At 36.5% G+C, this 13,368-nt stretch overlaps 1 protein-coding gene and 1 non-coding gene across 2 annotated transcripts in view; one reads left to right on the forward strand and one right to left on the reverse strand.

Moving 5' to 3' along the window:
• Positions 1–13,368, reverse strand: part of Rbl2 (RB transcriptional corepressor like 2) — a 53,814-nt gene that overhangs the window by 9,822 nt on the left and 30,624 nt on the right. The window contains 6 exon segments of the mRNA XM_047527321.1: positions 482–587; positions 1,579–1,650; positions 8,693–8,804; positions 8,806–8,867; positions 8,955–9,235; positions 9,435–9,704. Coding sequence (XP_047383277.1) covers positions 482–587; positions 1,579–1,650; positions 8,693–8,804; positions 8,806–8,867; positions 8,955–9,235; positions 9,435–9,704 — 903 coding nt within the window.
• On the forward strand, positions 7,979–8,052 carry Trnad-guc (transfer RNA aspartic acid (anticodon GUC)). The gene has a single exon. It is a non-coding gene; the product is annotated as a tRNA-Asp (tRNA).

The following is a 13,368-nucleotide window of genomic DNA, read 5'->3' on the forward strand; positions in this document are numbered from 1 at the left end:
TGAACAGCTACCTGCATTACTTAAGTGGGAAGTTTATTCTTCATACCAATAATAAGCAAAGCTCAGAAAATAACTTTACTCCCACGCCATAACTGCAGCACAGGTTTAGAGGTTAGTTTCCATTCATAAGTTACACCAAGTTTTGTAGGATCTGAGCCCTGCTGTAAGTGGTACCTTGAGTAACTAGAAATGGCACTTCCATAGCATGGCTCCAATTGACATGCCAGTTCTTTCTGGAACTCAGGCCAGCAGATTCCTATCTGAAGCCTTTTCTAATTCCCCTGGAGAAAAATGTTATGCACTTTGTGCCTCAGAATGATGGAATGGACAACTTTGCCACTAAATTTAGAATTTTTCTAGCAGATTCTTTGCCAATAACACTTGCTACAATATTTACTTCATGTAGTAATCCTTAGTCTCCTAGGTCTAAAAAACAGAAAAGCTCCTAATTTTGTTTTTGAGTTCAAAAAGATCTGCTTACTTCTATCTTTATTTAGTTCTGTTGGAGAATTCTGATGGCTTCTGCTCTCACTGCTGCCAGAATTTCTTCTTTTTCTTTTCCCTTTTATCAAAACACTTCTGTACACCTTTAAAGAGAAAGAATGACTGAAACTAGTATTTATTAAATGCATCCTAAATGATAGAATCTTGGCATGTTACTTAATTCTCACAACAGTAAGTGGGATTTGTCTAAGAAATGCAGCCAGGGTCACACGGCTATTAAATAACAAATCCTGGATTTACATCAGAGCCTGTCTAGCTTCATGCCTTGTACTGCCTAAAATTACTACAGAGCATAATAGCACCCAACCATAAAATTCAATTCATTCTAAGTCATCTACAGAGATCTAGCATTCTTGCCTTTGAGATAAATGGTATTAGAAGAAAAAATGGGTTTTAAATTTTCATTTAACTATTGGGACTAATGAAATGTTAACTAACTCAGGCTGACTCCTTACTCCCTGGCGAGAGAGCTAGATCAAGTCCTCAAAGGCGGTTTCAATAGTTAATGACGATAAATTGGACCACCGTCAGGGATTAGTTAACAACAGTTCTGCGAACGTGATCAGCTCGTGCTTGCCATATAGTCCTATGGGACTCTCGCCTGCGTGAACCCCCATGCCTTGCTGACCTTTAAGCTGATTGGTTCCCGCCTGGCCTCCACCCTACATAAAAGCTGTGTGATTTCCTCAATAAACGAGATTCCTGCTGTGCCTTGTGCGCTGACAGACCTCCCAGCTCTGGTGTGTTTCCTTTGCCGCCAACACTCATCATCCTGCGCGGCCCTGTATTCTCAGGCGGGCCCTAAGGAGGTACATTGGACCTTGTTGCCCGACAGGGAGCAACAATTAACATTATCTTGGTTAAATGTAATGTTAACTAAATCAAGATAATTTCTATCTAGTGGTTCTGTGAATTAATATTCCATATTGTTGCCCTTGAAGGAAAAAAGGGACCTTAACCACATGTGAAATTCTTCGTCTATGACTAAAGAGAGATGAAAGTAGCAACTTCCCTTAAGTAGTTAATCTATGTATTCATCACAGACTTTAAGCTTTATGTTCAGTGTGTAGTTACCTGGCTTCTGGCCTGTGGCTGAGTCCTATAACAACGCATGATATTCTGAAAGGACTTGTCTTCTTTTGTGACCTGGCAAAAAATGAGAGTACTCAAATCAACTTCTGGCATGATCGAGTGAGGAGCTGAGTGATTCTGCTATCCACTGCAAGTAGTAAAAATTGTATTTAAAAACAGATCTAAAATTTCTAGAATTGGTCCTGAGGGCATATAGCAAATGAAAAAACATCTATTCAAGAAAATCTAAAGCAGAGGATTGTGGTATGTGAACCAAGACCTAGTGTAGAAAAGCACAATAACTGAAAGGAAAAATTGACTATAGAATAGTAAATTGGAACCAGGAAAAAAAAAAAAAAAAAGATTAGCAAAATTGAATAAAGAGATTGTATGATCCAAGAACAGATAGAAAAAAAGAGAAATAGATACACCATCCTATGTGTAATGGGAATACCAAGGGGGAGAGAAGAAAAGTGTTCAGAGAAATAGTGAAATCTTCCCAATTGGTTTTAATGTACACACATGAAGCTCAACAAACTCCAAGTAGATACTCAGAGATCCATGCCCCAATCCAATATATCATAGTAAAAATGCAGAAAGACGCTGGGTGTGGTGGCACATGCCTGTATTCCCAGTAGCTCAGGAGGCTGAGGCAGGAGGATCTCGAGTTCAAAGCCATTCTCAGCAAAAGTGAAGCACTTAAGCAACTCAGTGAGACCTGTCTCTAAATTAAATACAAAATAGGCTGGGGATGTGGCTCAGTGGTCAAGTGCCCCTGAGTTCAGTCCCCGGTACTGCCCCCCCCCAAAAGTGGAGACTGTCAGACTAGATAAGAAAGAGATTCAACTGTATTGTTTACAGGAGATGGTTAGATTTAAAAATACAAGTTGGGTGCAGTGGTACATGCCTGTAATCACAGTAACTTGAAGAATCTCAAGTTCAAGGCCAGCCTCAGCAACTTAGCAAGACCCTGTCTCAAAAAAGGCTGGGGGATAGCTCAGTGATAAAGTGGCTCTGAATTTAATGCCCAGTACAAAAATATATACATGTGTATACACACACACATACTTTGAAGTAAAAAGACTTAGAAGACCACAACCACAAAAATGCTAGGTTGCAAGTACATAAATATCACACTATATAAAACAAATTTTAGAACAAAAAAGTTGTCAAAATGATCAATCCATCAGGAAGCTATACTAGGATGTATAAACACAAGCACAAATATTAACAGGGCATTAAATTACATGAACCAAGGCTAGGGGTGTAGCTCTGTGGTAGAGTGCTTGCCTAGCTGTGGAAGGCGCTCGGTTCAATCCCTAGTACCACTAAAAAACCCAGAAATGAAGGGGGAAATAGAAAATTTCAACATTTGAAGATTTCAATTTACTTTCAATAATGCAGAAACTCAAAAAGAAACAGACTTTAATACTATGAAACAATCAGACCTAACAGATCTATAGAACACTCAAAGGTGACAATACACATTCTCCATGTGTGTCAAAATTCTCTGTGCTAGGCTATAAAACCTTGATACATTTAAAAGGACTGAAATAATACAATGTTTTCTTTTTCAGCAACAGTGAAATGAAACTAGAGGTCAGTAAGGAAGAAATTCAGGAAAAATGTAGAAATTAACATATTCATAGATAAAAAATGAGTCAAAAAGAAACCAAAAGGGAAATCAGAAATACTTTGAGATGAATATAGAGCATGCTTAGGAGATGCAGCTAACATTATAATTGTTAATACCTACATTATAAAAGATGTTAAGATATTAGAAATATCTTCACAAAGACCTTAAAGTCCTCTGAAGGACACTAGAAAGAGCAAAAACTAAGCCTAAAATAAGCAGAAATAAGAAACTATAAATTAAAGAGAAAATAAATGAAACTGAATAGCTAGTCCTTTGAAAAGATCAAAACTGACAAACCTGTAGACTGAGAGAAATAAGAGAGAAGATTCAAATTACTACAATCAGAAATGAAAGGTGGTAGAATGCTTGCCTCACGTACACAAGGCCCCACACAAACGTAAGAAAAGTGAAAGGTGATATATATACAATGGAGGATTATTCAGCCTTAAGGGAGAATAAGTTATGGCATTTTCAGGTAAATGAATGGAGTTGGAGAATATCATGCTAAGCAAAATAAGCCAATCCAAAAAAACAGGGCCAAATTGTTTGACATGTGGGATGCATGATCCATAACTGGGATGGGGGGTTATGAAGGGAGGAACTCTGGATTGGGCAGAGGGGAGTGGGAAAGATGTGGAATGAGACAGACAATCATTACCCTAGGTAGTTGTATGATCACACGAATTGATGACTCTACATCATGTACACCAGAGAAATGAAGAGTTGTGCTCCGTTCGTGTACAATGAATAGAAATGCATCCTGCCATGTATAACTAATTAGAACAGATAAAAAAAATGAAAGAAGACATTATTAATGGTCTTAAGGATAAAAAAGGACCATGAAGGGGCTGGGTATGTAGCTCAGTAGTAAAGCACTTGCCCAGCATGCACGAGGCCCTGATTTTATCTCTAGCACTACATATAAATAAATGGACTGTAAGGGAATATTATGAACAATTATATGCCAACAAAGTAGCCCAGAGGAAACACTCTTTATTATTTATTTTGAGACAAGGTCTCGGTCTCACTAGGTTGTGGAGGCCATCCTCAAACTTGCAATCCTCCTGCTTTAGCCTTCCAAGTAGCTGGGATTATAGACATGCACCACCATGTGCAGCCAAACTCTTTAACAACTGATTCTAAAAGAAGTAGACTATTTGAATTGACCTATCACATAGAGACTAAATTGTTCATCAATAAATCACCCACAAAGAAAAGTTCAGGCTCTGGTGGATACCAAACTTTTAAAAATTAAAACCAATAAATACAAGAGGAGAGAATATTTCTCTACTCATTCTGTGAGGCCAGTATTATCCTAATATAAAAACTGTAACAACAGAACTATAGGCCAAGAGCTCATTAATGACAAAACTCAACAAACTACAAGTAAACTAAACCTAGCAACATATAATAATTATATAAGGGACTGAAGATTGGGAATGCAAGGCTGGCCTAATTTAAGAAAATCATTAGAATAAGTAAAAGAATAAAATCAGAAAAAAAAGACAAAATATAACACCTTTTATGATAATCACAAACTAAGAATATAAAGGAACTTCCACAATCTGATACATGGTATACAAGAAATATACTAAAAGTCAGACTTCATAGTTGAAGTATCATACTTTAGTAGTGATGAAAGACTAAATGTTTTCTTACTAAGATCAGGAAAAAGACAAGATTCTGTTTTCCGACTTTTAATATTAACACTGTAGGTTTTAACACAAGGTAGTTGAGAAAAGGCACCTGGGAAAGAAAAGGAATAAAAAGTATCTAATTTGGACAGAAGTAAAAGTATAAGTTTGTACAGTCTTATGGAAAATTCTAAGATAGATACCAAAAATCTATTAGAAACTAGTAAGTTCAGATAGGATCCTGGATATTAGACCAATATACAAAAATCAGTTATTTCTACATACTTGTAGTGAACATATCAAAAATGAAAGTTACATTTACAGTAGCATCAAAAAGAATATGTGGGAATAAATGCAACAAAAGGGCAAAGTCATACTTTCAAAGTGTAAAACATTCTTGAAAGACCATTAAAGAAGATCTAAATAAATGTAAAAGCATGCCATATTCAAGGATCAATGACTTAAAATTAAGATGGCAAAACTCCCTAAACCAATCTACAGATTCAGTGTAACCTACCAGAATCTCAGATGACTGTTAAATTGACGACTTGATTCTACAATTCATATGGAACTTCAGGAATTCAATGGATTTGACATAGCCAAAATAATTGAAAATAAAAGTAGGAGGACTTGCATTTCCCAGTTAAAAAACATAAAAAAGCAATAGTCATCAAGAGAATATGGTACTACCAAAGGATAGATGTACAGATGGATGGAACAGAACTGATTGTCCAGAAATAAGCCTCTGTGTCTGCTCACTGATTTTCCATAAAGGTGCCAATATTACTGAATGGGGAAAAAAATGGTCACTTAATAATGGTGTTGGAAAAGCTGGAAAGCCACAAAAGAAAGAAACTGGATTTCTATTTCATAGCATATCTGAAAATTACTCAAAATGGATCAAAGATCTAAGTCTAAAAGATTAAAGTAAAAAATTCAGAAGAAAGCACAGAAATAAAACTTCATGATATTGGTTCTCAAGATTTGACAATGGGTTCTTAGACATGACAACAAACCAAAAAAATAAATAAATAAGTATCTGGACTTCATCAAAATTAAAATCTTTTCACTCATATATTGCTGGTGGGACTGCAAATTGGTGCAACCACTATGGCAAGTAGTATGGAGATTCCTAAGAAAACTTGGAATGGAACCCACCATTTGACCCAGTCACGTCACCCTAGGTTTATACCCAAAGGACGTAAATCAGCATACTGATGTGACCTGGTCACATCACTGTTTATAGCAGCTCAATTCATACAGCTAAACTATGGAACCCCTATGTGCCCTTCAATGGATGAATGGAGAAAGAAACTCTGGTGTTATTTACAATGGAATATTACTCAGCTTTAAAGAAGATGAAATTATGGAATTTGCTGGTAAATGAATGGAACTGGAGAATATTATGCTAAGCAAATAACCAGTCCCAAAGACCCAAAGGTCAAATGTTTACTTGGATATGCAGATGCTAATTCACAATAAGGATGGTGGGGGGTGAAGATAGAGATATTCTGGACTAGAAAGAGAGGAGTGAAGAGGGGGTGAAAGCATGGGGGTAGGAATGAATAGTAGATGGGAATGAGACATTATTACCCTATGTGCATATATCATTACATGACTGTGTAACTCTAACAATCATGTACAACCAGATGAATGAGAAGTTATACTCCATTATGTATGATGCGTCAAAATGCATTCTACTGCCACATATAACTAATTAGAACAATAAAAATAATTAAAAATTAAAAACTTTAGTAAAGCTTCAAACGACACTATCAAATAAAAAGATAACACACTGGACTGGGGGTGGAGCTCAGTAATAGAACACTTGCCAAGCATGCTTGAGGCACTGGGTTCAGTCATCAAGCACCACCAAAAAGAAAAGAAAAAAATAACACAGAGAATAGGAGAAAACATTTGCAAATCATATGTATGACAAGGTAATTGTGTCCAGTTGCATATAAAGAACTCTAACAACTCAAAAATAAATAATCCAACTTAAAAAATGAGCAAAGGATTTAAATAGATACTTCTCCAAAAATATACAAATGGTCAGTAAGCAAATTACAAGATGTTTAATATCATCAGACAAATGCAAAAAAATCAAAACCACAAAAAGATAATACCTTCCATACCTACTAGAAAGGAAGGAATCAAAATTCAGATATAAAGGCCAACAAGGCACAATAAAAGATGGTCAACAGGGGTTGGGGATATAGCTCGGTTGGTAGAGTGTTTGTCTCGCAAGCACAAAGCCCTGGGTTCAAATTCCCAGCACCACCAAAAAAAAAAAAAAAAGATGGTCAACATCATTCATCATTAAGCAAATACAATTCAAAACCACAATGAGATACCACTCAATACCCCAAACTAAAAATTACATATATATAAATATATATATATAAAATAAGGTGGCAAGGATATAGAGAAATTGGAACTCTCTTACATTACTGGTAGCAATGTAAAATGATGGTTCATCAAAATGTTAAACAGAATTACCATATAACCCTGCAATTCCACTTCTAGATATAAACTCTAAAGAAATGAAAACAGAGCCAGCATGGTGGCACCCACCTGTAATCTCAGCAATTTGAGAGACTGAGACCAGAAGGATTGCAAGTTCAAAGCCAGCCTCAGCAACTTAGATCTTATCTCAAAATTTAAAAATTTAAATAAAAATTGAAAATAGGCACTCAAAACAAGTACATGTAGATAAATATTCACAACTATTTACAACAGCCAAGGGTTGGAAGGAGCCCACATGTTCCTCAATGAATAAATGGATAAATTCTGATATATCCATACAGTGGATGATCATTCAACTGTAAAAAGGAATGGAGTATTGATAACATGGATATACTTTGGAAATATTATCCTAAACAAAAGAAGCCATACATAAAAGGTCAATGTTATACCATCCCATTTATATGAAATATCAAAACAGGTCAATCCATAGAGCCAGAACACAGATCACTGTTTGCAGGGGCCATGGGAGAACGAATGGGAAGAAACCACTTACTCAGTAAGGGATTTTACTGTGCAAGGATGAAAATGTTTTAGAACTAGATAGAGGTGGTGGGTGTGAATGTCTAAAAGCTACTGAATTGTTCACGTTAAAATGGTTAACTTGGGCTGGGGAGATAGCTCAGTTGGTAGAGTGCTTGCCTGTCAAGCACGAGGCCCTGGGTTCGATCCCCAGCACCGCAGGGAAAAAAAAAAGAAAAAAAAAATTAAAATGGTTAACTTTATGTAATGTGAATTTCACCTCAATAAGTTAAAATATTTTTTTAAAAAACAAAGATAAAAAGAATTGTGGGCTGGGCTTATAGCTCAGTGGTAGAACACTCACTATCTGTGAGGCACTGGATTCAGTCCTCACCATCACATAAAAATAAAGGTATTGTGTCCATCTACAACTAAAAAAAAATTTTTTTAAGTATTGTTATGAAATTAAGGCTCTTATACTGCTGGTGGTAAAATGGTACAGTACATTGGAAAACAGTCTGGCAATTAACTATATAATCCATTAGTCCATTCCTAGGTATAAAACCAAGAAAAATCAAAGCATGTGCCCCCACAAAAACAAATGCTAATAGCAGTTATTTGTAATAACCAAAGAATAGAAACAACCCAAATGCCCATCACTTGATGAATAAAAATAATGCCACATATCTATACAACTGAATATTCTAAAATTGTGAAGATTACATATATCTGTGAATATACTACGATCCATTAAGTTGTATATTTTAAATAGACAGATGATATCTCTAAAGCTGCTAAGTAAATTTTTGGAGAAATGATGTAACATCGTTGCCCTTGCCTTTTCAGCCCTGAATGTGCTCACCTTTGCCATCACATAAATGGCACACATTAACAATTGGTCCAGATGTCTGTCCATCATAAGTTCAGTACACTGAATTATGGAGAATTCAAAGCAGGTCCAAATTTTTTCCTCAGTTCATCTGAATATCTAGTTTAGCACAAAGATCCCGAAGGCGGACACCTGCTAAGTGGTACACCTAATAGATAAACAAGAATATTTAAAATTTTGTTTAATACTTATATTTCCCCAGCTCATGTTTTGGTAACGGTACATAAAAAATTACCTTTCTAAAGAAAAGTGATAATGAGCTCGTTTTCCTGGATCTCACACTGCTGCTGGCTAAAGGCTGGCCTTGTTTCTGCTGTTGTCCACTTGGGGAAATCTGTTGAATGGCCACTTGACCAGGGACTTGCAAAGTTGTTCCTGTCACCTGTTGAGAGCTCAGACTTCCAGTCAGGGCCTGAGCACTGAGGGGCTGAATGGAGCCAGTCACAGCCTGTGCCTGCCCCCCAACATTGACTTGCACTGGGAAGAATGTGATCCCTCCGTTTTCATTGGCAATACCTACATCAGTTTGTTACAGCATGGGAAACAAAGACATGAAGAAAATGTTAGAAATAAAGGCTCTCCTGGCAGAGGTTTCCATTTCTTTCCTCCCAAGCCTCCTCTCCCCATCATTTCTCTATCCAAACATCATTACTAGCCAAATCTCAGGCAACTTTCCAATAAATGCCAGAGAACTCAATATCCAACTCCTCCTTACCTTGTACAGGAATGGTCACTGTCTGTCCATTGTTGGCCGTGACAGTGGCAGTTGCCATGGTGACTAAGGTCTGTCCTGGAACTGGTGTGACAGAAACAGCCTCCCCAGATACATTCTGCACAGGCACAGCATTGACTAGGGGCTGTGGAGGAATGCGCCCAGGTGTCCCTCCATCAGAGGGGCTATCATTCTCAGGAAACAGCCGCCTTCTAGTAGTGCTGGCTGTTGGGGAGCTGTACCTATCGTATAGTGAAGTTGGAGATGTCATGCCTAGGGCCAAGACAAATCAAAGAAACCATTTAACACAAGACAGATTTGACTTCCATCCAAGTTCTTATGTTCAAAATAACTACAGTATTTGAAATAATAGCTTAAAAAACAAACAAAACTTACAAAAGTCATAATATACCTACATTCAACTAATGAAAATTCAAGTGAAGACTACTGAAAGCAAAATCATGAAGAAATTTTCTCCATTTGTCTCACTGTGGTACCTTCTCTATTCCATCTTCCACTAAAACTAGGCTTTGTCTTCTACTACAAGTATTCCATGATATAGAGGAAATTTAAGGAATTATTCTATTTTTCTATATACTATTTCTTACCATACTGAAATTCTAACATTCATGTATAGTGTGATTTCACTGTAGTCATTACTTGATAAGAGGACATGATGGTAGTATCTCATCTAGCAGCATTTTCTAGTTTTGTATGTATTTTCACCTTAGTATTTTTCTACATAAAAAAATTACTGAAACTCAATATTATGTTCTTCAGTCAGGTGGACATATATGGTTTAGATTCAATTAAGTTTACAAGGTTTTTTTTTTTTCCCCTGACTCCTGGGAAGTGAACCCAGGGGTCCTTTCCCCTGAGCTACACCCCAGCCCTTTTATTTTGAGACAGTCTCAGTAAGTTGCTGAGGCTGGCTGTGAACCTGTGATCCTCCTGTCTTAGCCTCCCAAGTTCCTAGGATTATAGGTGTGAGCCATCAAGTCCAGCAACTTTTTTTTTTAAACACCTTTATTGAGTTATGGATCACATACCATATATTTCACCCATTTAAGTTGTATAAACCAATGGGGTTTTGGTATATTATTAATTTTTCTAAATTGTGATAATATATGTAACATAAAATTAGACACTTTAAACCATTTTTAAGTGTACAACTCAGTAGCATTAAGTACATCTACAACATTGTTCAACCATTAACACTATTTCCAAAACTTTTCATTACTCCCAAAACTTTAATCATTACAGTTTATTTTTAAATATGCAAACCAATGTCTATTTCTAAGAAGTAAGCATTCCTTTCCCTCTTCCATGTCTACCTGTAAAAACTGTACATCAGAAGGTTTTTAAATTTAAAAATATATGCAGGGATATCATAAGAGGATTTACACTGAGAAACTGTGACTTAACATTGTCTGATGATACAAAAATAAACTTACTAGGTCTGCATTTGGTACAAAGTTGCAAAATCAGCAAGAATGTGTGAAATATTTTTTAAAAATACTGAGAAAAATGGATGAGTGACAAGTAAAAGGAAAATGAAGTTTAATGTCAAATCCTAATCCATAGATTAGGGAAGGAAAAACTACAGAAACAGGACTGAGAAAGACCAGGTATCAAGATTTATAGATGGATCTGAGTGGATAATAAGCAGGAAAATAGTTAAGCCATTATGAATCCTCTTCAAGTTTTGGATTATCCATATTTATTGATTATGCACTGACTTAGAGTGATTCTTGACTTTAAAACTGATTCCCCCTAAATGAGCACAGAGGCACACACCTGTAATCTCAGGAGACTGAGGCAGGAGAATGGCAAGCTCAAGGCCAGTCTGGGAAACTCGGTAAGACCCTGTCTCAAAACAAAATTTCAAAAAGTGCTGGGGATGTAGCTTAGTGGTAGAGCAATTTGCCTAGCATTAAGTGAGGCCCTGGGTTCAATCTCCAGTATTGCAAAAAACAAAACACTAGTCCTTCAACAGACAGTGCTTATCAATAACATCATAAATCTAGAATAATATTCTAATAGCATTCAATAATACAGGACTCTCTGAATTCACATGACTTTTTCTGTAAGTAGTTGTGGGGCTAGGGGTGTAGCTCAGTGGCAGAGCATGTGCTTACCCCATGCAAGGCCCTGGGTTCAATCCCCAGCACCAAAAATTTAAAAAAAATAAAGGGGCTGGGGAGATAGCTCAGTTGGTAAAGTGCTTGCCTTGTAAGCACAAGGCCGCGGGTTTGATTCCCAGCACCAAATAAGTAAATAAATAAATAAATAAATAAATAATAAAAAAATAAAAAAGTAGTTTTATGTCCTACATGTAAATTTTTGTGTGTGTGAATTTTATTTGCTTTTTAGATATACATGACAGTAGAGTGTATTTTGACATATTATACATACATGGAGTGTAACTTATTCTAATTAGGATGCCATCCTTGTGGTTGAACATGATGTGGAGTTACACTGGTCATGTATTTGTATATGAACATAAGAAAGTTATGTGTATGCATTCTACTATCTTTCCTATTCCCATCCCTTCTCCTTTCCCCCTTATCTAATCTGATGAACTTCTATTCTTCTGTTCTCCCCACTTATTGTATATTAGCATCCACATATGAGAAAACATTTGGCATTTGGTTTTTTGGGATTGGCTTATTAAATTTAGCATGACAGTCTCCAGTTCATCCTTCTACTAGAAAATGCCATAATTTCATTCTTCTTTAAGGCTGAGTAATATTCCATTGTGTATACATGCCACATTTTCTTTATCCATTCATCTATTGAAGGCACCAAGTTGGTTCCATAGCTTAGCTATTGTGAATTGAGCTGCGATAAACATTGATGTGGCCATGTCACTGTAGTATGCTGATTTTAAGTCCTTTGGATATATACCGAGGAGTGGTATAACTGGATCAAATGGCGGTTCGTTTCCAAGTTTTCTGAGGGATCTCCATACTGCTTTCCAGAGTGGTTGCGCCAATTTGCAGTCCCACCAGCAATGTATGAGTCTACCTTTTCCCCCACATCCTCACCAACGTTTATTGTTACTTGTATTCTTCATAACTGCCATTCTGACTGGAGTGAGATGAAATCTCAGAGTAGTTTTTAATTTGTATTTCTCTAATTGCTAGTGATGTTGAACATTTTTTCATATATTTGTTTACTAATTATATTTCTTCATCTGTGAAGTATCTATTCAGTTCCTTTGCCCATTTATTGATTGGGTTGTTTCGTTGTTGTTGTTAGGCTTTTTGAGTTCTTTGTATAACCTGGAGATTAATGCTCTAAGGTGCAGGTGGCAAAGATTTTCTCCCATTCTACTGGTTCTCTGTTCATGCTCTTAATTGTTTCCTTTGCTGTGAAGAAGCTTTTTAGTTTGATAGCATCCCATTGACTGATTATTGATTTTACTTCTTGTGCTTTAGGAGTCTTATTGAGGAAGTCAGTTCCTAAACTGATATGATGGAAAGCTGGACCTACGTTTTTTTCTAGTAAGTGCAGGGTCTCTCTTCTAATGCCTAGGTCCTTGACCCACTTTGAGTTGAGTTTTGTGCAGGGTGAGAGAGAGGGATTCACTTTCAATCGGCTACACACGGATTTCCAATTTTCCCAGCACAACTTGTTGAAGAGATTATCTTTTCTCCAATTATGTTTATGGTGCCTTTGTAGAGTATGAGATAACTATATTTATGTGGGTTTGTCTCTGTGTCTTCTATTCTGTTCCATTGGTCTTCAAGTGTGTTTTGGTGCCAGTATGATGCTGTTTTTGTTACTAAAGCTCTGTAGTATAATTTAAGGTCTGGGGTATTGTGAGGTCTCCTGCTTCACTTTTCTCACTGAGGGTTGCTTTGGCTAGTCTGGGCCTCTAATTTTTCCAAATGAATTTCATGACTGGTTTTTCTATTTCTATGAAGAACATCAT

Source organism: Sciurus carolinensis, chromosome 16 (assembly GCF_902686445.1).
Source record: "Sciurus carolinensis chromosome 16, mSciCar1.2, whole genome shotgun sequence".
Lineage (NCBI taxonomy): Eukaryota > Metazoa > Chordata > Mammalia > Rodentia > Sciuridae > Sciurus > Sciurus carolinensis.